The 16,028-nt window shown below is 37.1% G+C and overlaps 1 protein-coding gene across 1 annotated transcript in view; it reads right to left on the bottom strand.

Moving 5' to 3' along the window:
• Positions 1–16,028, bottom strand: part of rabgap1l (RAB GTPase activating protein 1-like) — a 156,332-nt gene that overhangs the window by 108,043 nt on the left and 32,261 nt on the right. Inside the window, exons 11-12 of the mRNA XM_036140978.1 lie at positions 11,143–11,272; positions 2,136–2,229 (exon numbers count right to left, since the gene is read on the bottom strand). Of these exons, the coding sequence (XP_035996871.1) occupies positions 2,136–2,229; positions 11,143–11,272 (224 nt within the window). The remainder of the gene's footprint in view (positions 1–2,135; positions 2,230–11,142; positions 11,273–16,028) is intronic.

Genomic DNA, 16,028 nt, shown 5'->3' with positions numbered 1-16,028 from the left:
AGATGGGGCCACGTCTCCTCAAACATAAGACAAGTTCTTCACTCAGCCAGAACACAGAAAAGAGTCCCTGATTGGTCTCAGAACAATAAAATGAGCCAAAATATATGATCAATGCATCAAAGACCTCATTCCCACAGAAACTATATGGAAGAGCGCTGAAGTTTTAAAATGCTAAGCAGCCAATAAGAAACCTAAAAGATTTAGGAATAAGAATTCCTTTATTGTACCGCATTGGGGAAATTCGGATGTGACAGCAGCAAACACACAGACAGTTACACACAATTATTAACAATGAGGGAAAAAAAAGAGCAAACTGGTCTAATCTAAAGTTAGCTTTAAAGAAACACCAAGAGGAGAAGATAAGAGTAAGCACCACAGTAAACATTGAGCAAAGGAAAAACTTTTTGACAGTGGAAAAAACTCCAGCCTATTTACATAATACACAATAATAGAATATGCAATATTTACATAACCTACGATAATACAATATGCGTAGTAGTGCAGCAGTGTCTTAAATGGGGTCTAGAAAGAGAAGTGGGCAAAAATCTCTTCTGTTGTGTGAGCAAACGTGAGACCAACTACAGGAAGTCCTTAGCTTATCAATTTAGGTTTCTTAGGTTTAGCTTGTGGATTCAAATATATATTTTGCTAAAATGCCAATAAAGCTTTAAATTTGATGTAATAGGTTTCATCTGCATTATGGCTGTTACTCTCTGTCCATCAAAATGACTGTTGGTTCTTTTAATGTGAGAAAAACATAAAGTGAAAAACTATTTATTCCATTTGTATGGAGCAGGGCTGACTGCTGAAAAATCAATAAAGTCGTGGACCAAACAATTTATGTTACACGAGACTAATTTTGCGATATGCAGTTCTGATAGGGAAGTTTGACATGTACAGTTAATTGCTGCCCCCCAGGCTCTGTGCCACAGCAGTTTAAAATGAAAGTGTTCAAATCATTATACCGTCAAACATCAGCTATGATTCAAATCTGGAGCACGGCATTCTAACGGGTATGATGAAACGAGCAAACTGCAATAATAAAGCAGACATATAACGTTTACTGTAAAACCTTTGTCTGCACTGACCTCCCTTTTCATACTCGTGTCACGGCACTAGAAAATATGCACAAGATGAGACATTTCTCTATAAGAACTATAATACAAACCTCATTTTTACAAACAGAAAATATCAAATCATGTGTGTGAGAGCAGTAACTCTAAAATGGTTTTAGCAGACAACTGTTTTAGTATTGTATATTAGCCACTATAGCAGCTACCAACACTAAAACAGTAAGCTAGCTGCATGTTTGAGACTGAGGTATTTTAGTCCCTGAACTAAACTCTGAGGTTTATCAAAAGGTTGCCAAGATTTTGAAATCCAGCAATTTCCATTACATATAGATTTTAAGGTTCAAAAGGATAAAACAGGGCACCTTTTTCTGTACTCGTGTATGTTCAACCTTCTTGTATCTCCTGAAAGTCTTGCTCTCTCTCACAGCATAAATGAACCCCAGACATTTCTTAAAATAATATAACAGTTTCCTTTTAAATGACTTATTACATTTCTGTGGTTTCACAAGCTGAATTTAAGCACCTTAAAGATAATAAGAAGAGCCCGCCTTCAACCTTCATTCAGCAACAGTTTCCATTTCCAGTAAGCATTTCTTGATGATGAGCAAAAAAATGTTTGAACTTTTGTACATTTGTGAACAATATGTGTTTTAAGAATATTAAATAAAGACTGATACTTTATCTGTGTAAAAATGATTTGCTATAATTGTAGCCTCTACCTGAACATTGCCTGCACTCCTTTATTTTATATACTATATTGCATATAGTATATTTTCTGTGTTGTATCATTCTATGGTTTTACATTTTATGTTGTTTTTATACCATTACCATAGTTACACGTCACCAAAACACCCTAATATGACAAATAAACATCCTTCTGTCCTTATATTTGAAAGTAATATGAATTAGAAAGAAGGGTTTTAATTGCTAATCAACATAATTACTCTCTAACCTTCACTCTTCTCTCCAGCTGTCAAGATTCAAGAACTATGCTCCCATATCAATCGGTTCTCATGTTTCTGCCATCACATTGTTCAGATTGTGTCTCATTTGATGCCCTACCATCTGCTGAGGATTCCTCCCCATGACTCCAGTATTTTCTCCGGACAGTCCTTGGACACATCTCCAGTCCCGCTGGAGATTTCACTATCACTGTCTGCAGGAAACAAGATGCATACACAGACACATATTAGTCCAATTTGATCAGAGGGAACTGAGCAGGCTAAAGGTGTACATAAAGTCGTTGTATAACTGTATAAAACTGTACGCATGCTTATTTGGTGTCATTAGCTGGTCAAAGTCAGAAAAATTTGCTGTTTTGGATTTTCACAGAATTCTTTCCACTTATCTCGAGAGGTCTGACAAATTCTGATAAACACCAAAGCATTTTTTATTTTTTTTCATCCTCATGAAGGTCAGGTGCAAAATTCTGCGCTCAAAGTGGAAGCTTTGTGGGAGCCATCACTCAAGTGGAACAACAATTACTTTATAATTGCAAAATATATATTAGATACTAAATAATAAATCAAGCTAAACCTTTTTCTGATTCACATTTTAAAACCAGCTGGTATTGAACCCACACAATTAATGGAGGCAGGAGTGCGTGCACAGTGCCTACACCTTCCATTATCACTGCTCTCCTGGCTGCTGGTTCGTGAGGCAGACAAGAGGCAATCAGCACAGCCAACCACTTGTCTTCTAAAGCAGACAGTAAGGCTGCTTTACCGTATGATGCACAGGGACAAGTGCTGAAATGCATTTCCCATTGGAAAAAGAATGACACAAAAAGGCACTTAAAGACTCTTATGGCAGTCAACTATTCTTTTTCAGTTTGTATTTCTTATTTAACAAAAGAGAAATAATACTGAATACATAAATAAAATAATACCAAAATGAAAGCAGATCAAGAATTAATGTTAGATCATTTTCTTCCACAAAAGAGCAAAACTCTGAAGCTGTTATCTTAGTATTTATTTTTTGTCACATAGTGTTGGCGTATTAAAAAAAATATTTTACCTGAGTCTAAGTGTGAAGAAGTGCATTTCATGTCAATGAAGTAAGTTTGACCCTTATGATGGCGCATAGATTTGTATAACACATTTATTAGGATGAGGGGTTTAAATTTGCCACGTTCCACTGTGAGAGGACAGCGTTTGGTAATTTCACTGTTTTCTTTTTTTTTTCTATATCCAACAAATGCTTGACCATATTGGGCTGAAAGGTGAGTCTTTGACAGTGGTCTCAACCTCCGGTCCTCGGGGGCCTGTGTCCGTAGACTTTTCGATGCTTGTCTGCTTCAACACAACTGATACAAATATTAGTAGAGCTCTGCAGAGCTTGAATGCATGCTTGAGGTAGTTTAGCAGTTTTGGGTAGGGCAAGGTACACATCTAAACGTCGCAGGACATCTGCCCTTAAGGATTTCAATTCAATTAAATTTTATTATATAGCGGCAATTCATGAAACATGTCATCTTAAGGCACTTTCCAAAGTCAAATTCAATCAGATTATACAGGATTTGGGTTTGCAACCACTCGTCTATAAGTGCCAACAGTGGTCAATTAATAACTACCTGAATTGACCAGAAATTAGGTCCGACTGTTCAGTCACTGGAGCGACTGTCGAGGTGAGTGAAACTTTGTCTGCATAAACTTACTGTTTGCACTGAACAACTTTAAACTAAATAACATTATTATTGGGTTATTGCTGTGATGTTTAAGAAGCATTAGTGTAAATTTAGTAGTGGCACATTACATCAATGATGCCACATAATTTTTTGACATAGCTTGGGGATCTTATTACGTATGCAACGGTTGCAGAGCTTAGAAAAGCAATACTGGAGTCTTATTTACTTATCTGCCTATCTTTATATGCCACTGAAACACACGGAAGATAAGCAACAGTTTGACAGGAATATTAGCCTGTAAAAGGATTGAATTCCACATGAGAGACAGTAGCACAGTCTACTAAACTCTGCAACTGCATTCTTTGTTATAGTGTCACCTTTCCACAGACCTGAACCATAAAAATCTGGTATTTAAGTCCTCCTTCCTGGATTTTCGTGGAGATATAAGAATGATTGATTTATGAAGATTAATGTAAACAATGCAGGGGTGAGTAATGCAATTAATTCATTAGATGTATTACACTTGGTGGCACGCGCAATGTCTAAAATGACAATATTGTGACTATAAAGTATAAATGTCCACAGCAACCATTGCCAATCTGCATCTAATTTGACAAAGGCCTGATTTTTCTTTGCGTTCCCAAACGCATCTCTCAAACGCCTCTCTCACCTGATTGTTTATCAGCTGAGATGACGACACTATTAGAAATACAAAGAAACCATGAAAAATTAGTTTTCATGTTTTCAGTGCCAGAGATGTTACTAGAATAGAAGACTCTGGGTAAAGTAGTGGTGATAAGGAAGAGACTACACATGAGATTACACATGAATGTCATAGCGATGTCATCCTGGACGAGAGATTTTCAGCCCATCTCTATTAAAATGCTCGGGTCAAATCAAGCTACAGTTTGACTTGTAAACCTTACTATTGGCGCCAGTTTCAAAAGGAGAGTAATTTGCTTACGGTGGTTGTGGATAATTTAGTCAGCCGTGTTAGACGACTTTTATTGTGATCTCTAAACATCTGCTTTTTTTTTTAGCATTCATTGGTTAAATAAAATCATGACTATTTCAAGTGAAATATGACATTATGACTTATGTCTCATGATACTTATTTAATGCAGCTCCCTTTCACAATGACAGTATTTACTGTGAACCTAATTAACACCTCTTTCTGTAACAAAACGTTGCGTGTTAATAAGCGGCTGTTTCAACTGCTCTCCTCTAAATTATATTCTGATGTTGTGCTATATTACTTCGCCAGCTGTAGTGATTTAGTGCTTTTTTAACCCCTTTTCTTTATTTATTTCTGCTGCCTTCTTCAAGCTGCTCTCAGGTTTTACCTGGAAAAGTCATTTTACGACAAATAATACTACAACTATGGATCCTTTAACAAAGCTTTATGTCACACTGTGCTGCATGTATTTTAAACCTAAAACATTGGCCTGAAAATACAGTTTTCTCTAACAACACTGCTCATCCACTCACTGATCCCTGAGCAACAGTCGGATGTTTTGGCGCTTGGCTCATATGTGCACGTGTGTGTCAGCTTTTGTTTTAATGTAGTTTGTGTCTGGCAAGAAATGTTGCCATCTTTTAACTGTTAAACATATTTGTGGTCTGATCATTGGTCTGAAGCATATATTTTTTTGTCTTTGACCGTGGTATATGGCTTATTTTTTTTCAATATATTTATCAGTCTAATGTACCTATTCTTTAACCAAACATGTCAAAGAATAGATTTTCTGTAGGATTATGTGAAAGAAAAGGGACCAATGGAAGTCTTCTTCTACATTAGACCATTAGAGTGTGACACTATTGAAGTGATGTGAGTATTATATGTGACATTTTGAGAGAGAGTGAGTGAGCGAGAGAGAGCGTGAAAATATGGCGTTAGATCCAAGCTATATAAGGACGTTGGGTTTAATATTTACCACCAAGCCTTCATCTAAATGCAACTAAACTCTCCCACAATAGGAAAATATAAAAAGGGATGGATAGTTATTGTTATCGTTTATCAGGAGTAGAAATAGAGATAAGATTTGGTATTTTTCTCATGGATGCTCATTAATAATGTTTGCAAACTCAGAAGTATAGATTTTAAATGAATTGTTACTTTGACTATTTTTTTCAGCTTTTGGATCCAGGAGAGGATCAATACATTTTTAAAAATGATTAAATACAGCTATAATGTGCCTTTAGTTAAGTACAATAACCTAATGCAATTATGGCCAAAAATGAACTAAAATTGAAGTTTTGTCACTTTTATTATTGTAGCAATAAAAATCACAAAATATCCCGATAAAGGTATAACTTTATATTGCCCATCCCTAAATTAAATGCGTGTTTCCTGTTTGCCTTTTATAGAATAGAATATAGTAAATATTTGTCACCGCAGCATAATTTCTCTTTGGCTACTTTTTTATATGTAAAGCATAATAATAGTCATATTATACAACTTCAAAGCTCTTTTCTGCAGTCACACAAATATGAAATCAATATAATTAAAGTAAAAAAGAATTAAAAAGGGGCAAAAAACAGGCTTCAGATTTGTCTGAACAATAAAAACCCAACAGCAACCTTTCTGCGAGTTTAACGGCATCGCTCATTCCCACTTAAGACTCTTACTCAGGCCTTGACATTTTCAAAATGAGTAAAGGCATGTGGTTATGCTGAATGCGCCGCGGCTCCAGCATCCTCACAGCCTCAGCAGGAGCTTTTCAGGTCTTTATAAATGCTTGATGAAGCCTTGCAAATGTTTTAGACCCCGCACATAACGCTCATGCCTCCGTCCTCAGATTTGTTGGGAGCCACGTGGCAAGAAAGCATGAGTCCAAAGCTGCTGCCAACTTACAAGGCGATGAAAGAAACTGGAGAGACAAGGACCATTACTATTACCTTTTAATCTGAGGAGGGGACAGGCACATTCAGCATACGATTAAAAACAGGATCTGCGTGAGGATGAAGTCACAAACGGACTGGGTTTGCTGAAGCAAGCGACAATTTCTTTTACGCATCATGAACGTGATGCATGGAGGATAAACTGTACAGTAAAGGAGTTAAACTGCATAGATATGTTTGTTCAAGAAATGTTTGTCAGCCTCAAACCAATTCCCCATCCAACTTTTAAGTGAAAAAAAAAAAAAAAAATTAATAAGAATTACATTGAAATGTGTTGACCAAGCTGTGGCATCTACGTCGGCATCGCATTCATTACTGTTACAATAAGAGTGACCTCCAGCTTCACAGCTCTGATCGCCTCCAATTTTCAGCTGTGGCAGAGGAGAGGGACGTCGCAGAAAAAGGCTTCTGAATGTCGCCTACAGAGTCGGCTGAAAGGAGTCAGGCACAGCCTTGACGGATGCCTCGCGAATTTGGGCGACTCGACAGATAGGCACAAAAGAGGCAGTTTTTCTCTCCTATTCTGCACATGCTTTCTACCACTTCAAGGGGAAAATAGCAGAAGACAGTTTTAAGCAGCAAATAAGAGAGAAATGCAACAGAGAAACAGGAAAATAAAGCTCCAGTTGCAGAGGCTGCAGGATAAACTTTTAAAGAAGTAATAAGAAATTGATTATGAAAGGAAAATGTAACTTTTTAACCTTTTATATATGTGCTCTGCATTAGATTTACCCCCTTTTACTCTGAAATCCCCAAATTAAACGCTGTCAAATTAACTTAAATCGCCTAATCAGCAAAAATAGTCCACGCATGTGTAATTTAATGTTGAAATTAAATACTTAATTGTCCCAGAGGGGCAATTTATTTGCAGCAGAGTTCATAAATTCTACGCACAACAATAAACACCCAGAACTATCAGTATAAAAGCAACTGTCCTGGGAAGGCCTCAGAAATTTGTTAGAGAACATTAGTGAAGAAACAACACCATAAGAACCAAGGAACACAGCAAACAGGTCAGGGGCGACTTCAGACTCAGGTGGAGGTGAGACCTCTAGTGGGACAACGACCAAGGATGTTCAGATCAAAGCACATTTAAGTGTTGGACCGGCCCAGTCTATCCTGGCAAGCCAGACTGATAACATTATCAATCTGGTTTTAGCCAATCACGTATCAAATGAAAATGTAAGCAGCAGGTGTCATGAGAAACCACAACAAGTTAAGCGGATCAAGGCACTTCTTGCTGTTCTTCTTTCTAAGAAGAAATCGTGGATTCTTACAAATCTTGAGTGATGGCAGCAGCTATGCGTACGTCCTCCTGCGCTGCCGTGTTTAAGTTGCTTCGGCTGTGGGCTCAGCAGTTCTTGCTTTCGTAACAGCATAGGTCCCGCCCTAAACCATAATACTGCGACGTGATTGGTCGAAACCGTTTTTGCTTCGGTACTCGCTGTATTTGCGAGCGCGAGAATTCAGCTTGCAGGAGAGGTTAGGCCCAGTCAAATTCAGGAGCTTAAACAAATGTTTTCAAAGCTTGAAAATTACTTTTTTAAATCCAATTTGTCTGGGCTTAAGCTTTTTTGCAAACTATAGTGGGCATAATTTTGTAGTCTTTAGATACGCCAAGCCTGTAGAGACAGAGATATTGACTCAGGAAGGGCGAATATATATTTATATCGCACTCATATGATTTTCCTTTCCACATTCCCTAATTTAGGTTGGTCTATTACATAAAACTGAGTTAAAAAAAAACTCAAAGTTGTGGTTGTAAAACAACTAAATATGAAAAAATTTAAAGGTGTATGTATACTTCTGCAAGAAAGTGCATACATTATTTATTTCCAAAACATCTCTGCTGGGAACAAACATCCTATTCCTCTGTGAAATCTGTTATTTACACACAAACACAGTTGCTAAATAAACAGCTCTATTAAGATCAGCGTTATAATATAGCGTGCACGCTGAATGATAACCTCGAGGCACCTGCAGCATTAAGCCTGTGGTGAAGTGCCTGAAACTGGGTCATGTTTGGGAACCTCTAGAGTCTATCCGGGACTGTTGATATTGCCGCTGTTTTCCCTTCATTCCTTCGGCAAAGACGGTTGTTACCGGTGGTAAAGCATCCAGTCTGGTAAATGGGTCAGGCATATAGATTCACAAACTTTCTCAAGAGAAAAAGTAGATGGATCACCACGTTGGGTCGGAGGTAAGTTAATGCCAGATGACTAGGCAGATGTTACAAGTGATCCAACTAGACTAGGCTAATCATTTATTTGTCCCACACTGAGAAAATTCACAGGGTATCAGCAGCAAAGTGATAGAAAATTAAACATATGCCTTAAGAAAAATTAATAGCAAAAATGACTTAGGAATTGCACAAAAATATCAATGTAGTTATAGTTATAAATACCATGTTATATTTACTAAATGATACAAGTAAAAAAAAATTCTGTCTGTTTTGAACACATTGGCATTGTTATCATTTTAGACATTTTGGTTGCCGTTTCTGCTGGTATTTTTGAAAATTCATAAGATAAGAGATAAGATAAGATAGGATTTATTGATCTCACAGTGGAGATTTTCACTTGTCACACATCGGCTTAATAAGCAAAACAAAGTGCAAAAAGGAGAAAAAGGTGCATAAGGTATAAGGTATATACAGTGTGTCCACATATATAGTGTATTAAAAAATAAAAAATAAAATAAAAATACAAAGGAAATAAAGCAGATATTTAGGATGACTTACTGTATGTACACTCAGGTGACATATACAAATGGAATGACGTTGTACATTAAGTGGTACCAGGTAAAGAACAATAGTGAGGTAGTGAGATAACTATACAGCTGAAGTCGCTTATTAAACATGATTATTTAACAGTATTATTGCACAGGGTATTGCACAGTGTATTAAATAGAATTGCAAACTCCTTCATCAGAAGGAGGCCTTTTCCGTCACCCAAATTTTTTGGTTCAAACCACAGTTCGGATTTAGGCTGCACCTCTCCAGAATCTTAATATTACTCCCAGTGTACTGTTATGCATCAATTGCATGGTCGATGCTGCCAATGCCCAGCAGTCTTTGGGCAAGACTTGTCCAGGGTGTGCCCTGGTCACCAGCCCATCACAGGCCAACACAGAGACACACAGGACACACCTAAACTGAGACCAATTAACCTAATGGTCATGTTTCTGTTGGAGGAAGCTGGATTGCATAGGGAGAATATGCAGAAAGAACCTGGGATTTGAATCAAGGATGAGCAGACCCAGGCAACAGTGCTACCACTGTGCAGCCTGAGGAAACATGTTGGTGAAATTAAAGGATTATTTTAAATCTAATCTGCTAGGAGTATGAATAATCATGGGTTTGACCTTAAATTAAAACTGAACTGCATTTTTGCACCATTATTGTTTTGCACAGCCAACATTGAACTTTTCAAATTAATGTCTTTTTTGCACCATTATCTTTTCACTATAAGCATGGTTGAACATTCTTCTGTACACTTTTTTAAAAACAGTTTTTCTCCTGCGCTGTTATGTTCTTATCACTGCTGCAATTTATATTGTAATGTTATTTTATTTCAATTGCAATCTCATTACATTGCCATAAGCTGTGTGCAACGAATGTTTGTCTAAGTCTAAACTGCAAGGAAAAAAAACCTTTGTGTAAAAAAAAAGTACACAGCCTTGTTATCATTTCATAAAGTTTTTTTTATACAAATATCGCTGAAGTTTTAACAAAAATGTTTAAAAAGATGGCTCTGGTGCCCTTGACTGAAGGAGGCTGTTTACTTCATCCAAACAGCAGCGTATAAAGGCTCTTTGATGTTGTCAACACTGCAGTGTTGCAGGCCATAACAGGATTGGCTCGGCCTCTGCTTGACACACGCACACGTTCACAAGCGCACATAATCACACAAATAAGTATCCTTCCTCCACCGCCCTCTGTGCCTACGCCCCAGAGACCGGGCCCGCAGCTCGCTGCTGTGGACAAAGCAACACATCCTCGGTCGGCATCAACAGTGTCAGACTCGTGCATGAATCTGTGCGCTTCCTCGCCTCTGTTTACTTGCCCAACTGAGTTAAGCTTTACTGTTGATGAATCTCTGTCACTGCAGTGTACACAAGGGCTTGTGCTAAAGCTTTGCTGCAGGAAGACATACTTTGGAGGTGCTTGTACCCCTCTATGGAAAACGAAAACTTGCAACGTGAAGTCTGACTTAAATGAAAGGTTTATGATATACAGAGAAAGCAAAGTAATAAGAGAAGGGAAGCGCTGAATTCACAACGTATTGGTGAATCACCCTTATTGCACTTCAGAAAACTAATCATGCTTTTCTCCTCGGTACTGAAGGACAACAACTTTGTTGAGCGAGTGCTGCTTTGTGCGGGCAATTTTCAATCTAACTATGAAGGACAAGTCGTTGTGAAGCATTGCCTGTTTATTTTGAAGGATGACTGTTGCAGTCTATTGATAGGCAGAAATCCAGAAGTCCTCATCAGGAACGATAAAAAAAATAAGGCAAACTGCAGGGAACAGAAGGAGCATACCTTCATCGACATCTTCTTCCTCATTAGGGGAGGTGACCCGCTCTCTTTCTTCGCTGTTTCTTTCGGCCTCCCTCTGAAGGCTCACCACTTCATACACAGCATCACTCTGACTCACTCTGTCTGGGGCCTGCTGCAGAAAACCACACATGCAGAAAACCACACATTTGTAATTTGTCAAGAATCCTATTTTTGACAATGAATGGCTGACAGAAACGAGCACAGAAGCCCTGATTAAACAACAAGTTCTCCAAGGAATCTAAAAGCTGGTTTAGTCAAACAGCTAAATAAAGCCTGACAGTCAACAGATGACAGGACCCACTCACTAATTTGAGAAATCTGAAATCACTTCTGACTTTAGCTGGAAAATGAATTCCTTCATTGCCGTTTTACATAAAATCAGGAGATGGCAACAAGAACTCGAACACACCCATAGACAAATTAATAATTAATGTTTAAAACAGCGGGGACCGTGACAAACGAGCGAGGAGGAGGACAAAAGTTTCTCTTCTTGCCACCAAGAGAGTGAAAATGAGGGTGAAGATCATTTTAAAAAGTTGTTTTTTTAGATTAAACTACATGCAGCTAAAAAGGTTATCTTTAAAGGCTTTTACACATCTTTACCTGAGATTCTAACAAATGTGGAGGACAGCGTGTATTACCATGAATAACAGATTATAGCATCTCTGTCTGAAGGAAAAAATATTTAGCAGATAAACCTGACCAGCGAGGTCATTTCTTGTGCTTTGTTATGTTTAAAAATGCATTTTAAAAATAGTGTGTAAAACAGCAAGACCAAGATTATTGTGGTGCTCTGTGAGCAGAGAGGTGGACATGAAGCCTAACAACAAAAACTTGATTCAAGCCTCACAACATGGCCTGAAAACAAGCATAATGAACTGGAAATAAGCCTGAAGGGACTGAACCTTGTCAATTAGTTTGTGTGCAATACCTCTATATTGATTCCTTTTTTATTAATATATTAAGAAGGTGCAATTAATTCAAAAAGAAAAAAAAAATCACACTTAACAATAAAACAATGTGAAAGTTTGAAGTTGTCATCACACAACTTTAGTTTATGAAGAATCCTACGCAACACAACATCTTTCTTGAAACTGAACACTAAAAGTAGCTTCCCATGTAACGTGGGTCTTAAATGTATCTTAAAACAACAAAGAAATGTACAAGTGAACAAAGATACCATCAGACTTGACCTTCTGTGTCACAAGCAGCTGATGTTTATTTCTAGTCTATTCAATTATTTTGGTGCAAGAGCCCATCTCCTCCACCTGGAGGAAAAAAATGGATCAATGGGCTGCATTGATCTTCCCACTCGTGCGCCATCTAATGACTAACTCAAGTCAAAGCTGCCGACTCGAAATAGCCGAGGATATCCAGCCTGGCCTATTTCTGGATAAAATTATCTGTAGAGACTTGGGGAAATAATTTGCTTTGGTTTGCTATGACCTCTTCAAGAGGTTAGAGAACCATATAAATTATTCACACTTTTTTTTTTATTTATAAAAGGAACACATCACACTCCCTGGATAAACATGACATGGATTTTGAAGCACAATTATTCAAAATTGTTAATACATCAAAATCAGACACAGGCCTCTTGACTAACATCATTCATTCATTCATATGGGAAATGTATATTGCCACATTTTCAACAGGTTCTTTATTAATACAGTAATACATCTTTCCAAAAAAACACATGTTTATGTTTTTCTGTGAAGACAGATTTTTGGTAAATTTTATGATTGTGTACAAATTCATTACAGCTAGTAATATTACTGTTTTGCAAAATTGTATTAATAACAAAAGGTTTTATCAAAAACTAAAGTCAATGTTTAAATAATAATAATAATAATAATAATAATAATAATAATAATTATTATTATTATTATTATTATTATTATTATTATTATTATTATTGTTGTTGTTGTTGTTGTTATGATGATGATTATGATTATGATTATTATTATTATAAGTCAAATGGGTCATTATTTAGAGACAATTCTTAAAGAAGTATGATAATTACAGCATAATAATACTAAAGAGATTACCTGTTGTAGGTAAATCAGATGGCAGTTTACATGAAAATGAAATATAATGTAAAATAATAATAAAATTGTTCACCAAGATAAAACTTTAAACAATTGCATTTTCTCCCATCATTTAAAACAGACTAAACAGCAATTTATTAACTGCAGACACGTGAAATATTTTTGGCTTATTACAGCTCAGGAAGAATACAAAACTAACTTGAATTTGTATTTTACAGAACTTTATGTTTAAAATTAATTGACTTAAAACCAAGGAAATAAGAGCACTGAATCGCTCATTTAAAAGGGGGGCGAGTAGTTAAGCAAATAACCCAAAGGGCTCAACAGACGGGTCAATGGTGCTTCATATTAATGTTTTCCTTCCCAAAATAAGGCAAGAGGATTGCGTGTTTATTGTTTGCATCACCTCTGATTGTCATCTTCAGCAAAAACTTCCACACAATATTATCTTTTAATTAGCTTGGAACCACAGAACCAGCGCAGTACCCTTCCATTTACCAAGGAGATAACAAGGGAAGCAATCAGGCGCACGAGTCAAAGCGCTGCTGTTAATTACCCAAAAGCAAATAATGAGACAGAGCCTCTTATTAGCTTTCACAATCCAAAGCTTCCCCACACTTCACTGATTTGCCAGGTCCCTGTGGCCAACTAAAAGATTTGCCTTTTAAACAGAAAAGAGGAAGCTTATGGCTTAACGGTGTGTTTAAGCACCAGCAGAAACCTGCTCAGGCTGCATGCGCTCGTGTCGGCGGGGAGGGAAGTAATCACGCTCTTGTCTGAGCTGTTAGTCAAACATGTTGGGAGGTAAATCAAAAAGGGAACGCGTGGCAGCGAATAGGTGTCTGTCAAAATAAAAATTAAAAAAAAAAAGAACAAGATACAGGAGGACTGTTTTGTTTAAAGGGTTAACTTTTTATTAATTGTTTCATATTTGATATCATTCAATATTAGGGATCTGCAGCAAAATCAGCTGGCAATCTAAATCTGATGATTTTCAGCGTGACTGGCCCTGATGGTCACCTGCCAGTCAGAAACTCAAAAATATGAACCGTTTCTGCACATGGAAGCCACCACAATAAAGTGCTGCCATGTTTTACTCACAACACTCTCCAAAGTGGATGCCGTTACTGAGGGAAGGGAAGAAGACTCAGAGTAAGACATATTCAGAATCAGTGGCATGTCAACCAGCACAGAGATGGAGAAATACTTTCCCAGACATATCAATGACAACCCTGGTTTGTTCTGGCTGTGAGAGAGCAGCTCTTAAAGCAGATAACGAGACGGCCGAACGAAGAAAAGTTAATTTATCCCGTTTCATCCTTTTGTGCTTCTAACCTAGATTTGGAAATGTTTGGCAGATTTTTGAAAATCTCCAAGTTAAGGTACAATTTCTCAAATTTATAGACATTGCTTTAGGGTGATTTTTTTTTTTTTGTACCTACACTACAGTAAACCATTATTTGATTGAAAAGAGCAATGCGGGCTGAATTTTTGGGGGAATGGATTGGTAAATCAGAGCAGACTGGCCTTAATAAAAGATAAATATACGTTATTCAAAGTTTTTTTTAGATTGTTTCCATTTTTTGGTGTAGAAACATCTTCTGCGATAATGCTTGCTGTACCCAGTCAACTTTGATTAAGGAGTCCACCTAAGTCAGCATTAGAAAGGCTACTAGATGTTTGTGATGCCGTTGAATATGATATTAAAATGAAGGCAAAAATCATGTTCAGTTAGCAGCAAAACATGTATGTTGTACCTAAAACATTTTAATTTCAAGATGTGATTTGGTCAGTGAAAATCTCACCAAGAAGTACGTTTTTTAAAAGTTTCCATATTCAACAACCCCATGTTCTGGTAAGTCATATTTGTACCGTTTTAAATTTGCTGTCAGGAGCACAAATACTCTCCAAGGGCTGCAGCTGCTCTTCAGACACACCCGTTTTAAAGTTATAGTGAAGCCCTGTCTTTCAGTGACTGTTGGGATGTCACCTCTGCTCCTAATTTGAATTATTAATGATCTTAGGTAGGCGAGAAAAACATATCGAATGCTGTTCTTTTAACATTTTATATTTTAGTTGTTGAAGGGAAATCGGAATCTGCTGACGTTACTATCGGTAGGTCAAACGTTTACAATACCCAAAGATCAGAAACAATCAAAGCAGTTCTGGATGGCGAATATCTATTTTGTATATTTTGGTGCGTCATGTTTTTGTGTTCCAGCTTTATCCCTTCACAACACCTCTAATTACATTCAGCAGAGAAAACTCAAAATGAAGAAAGGCTAATAATTGATTAATTGATTGATTTTGAGGAGGTGGTGAACTTCTGCCTGATGAGAGGTTTGTATCTGCTGTCGCACTCGAGCATTTCACTTATCTTTGGGGAAGTATTTAAGAAGCAATTAATACTCTACTCATATTTCCAATCTGCTCTGTGAACCATTTCATCACAATGCTCACCCTCCAAGCTGAAATTCAAACCAATGTTACCTGTCGAGGGAGCGCAGATGGAGTACAGAAATAACACCATCTGGGCCTTTCTAGTCCCATGACACCGATTCTGAAATAAGTCAATAAACCCAACTTGACCTGAACAACACTGCAGCAAAAAAAAAAAAGGAATTAAAAAAAAAAATCACTAATAGCAATATGGCTGTCAGCTTCATAGCCAGAGGCCTCCACTGAGACTCAAAAACTGAACTGACCTGCCAAGGTTTGCTTTTTAAATATGTATTAATGCGTAAATGCATTGGCTCTGCTAACACAACATTTACTGCTCTTTATTTTACTAAAGATTCATAAATCATTGCTAACAAAAAT

Source organism: Fundulus heteroclitus, chromosome 9 (assembly GCF_011125445.2).
Source record: "Fundulus heteroclitus isolate FHET01 chromosome 9, MU-UCD_Fhet_4.1, whole genome shotgun sequence".
Classification (NCBI taxonomy): Eukaryota; Metazoa; Chordata; class Actinopteri; order Cyprinodontiformes; family Fundulidae; genus Fundulus; species Fundulus heteroclitus.
This window is presented reverse-complemented; position numbering and strand designations above follow the sequence as displayed.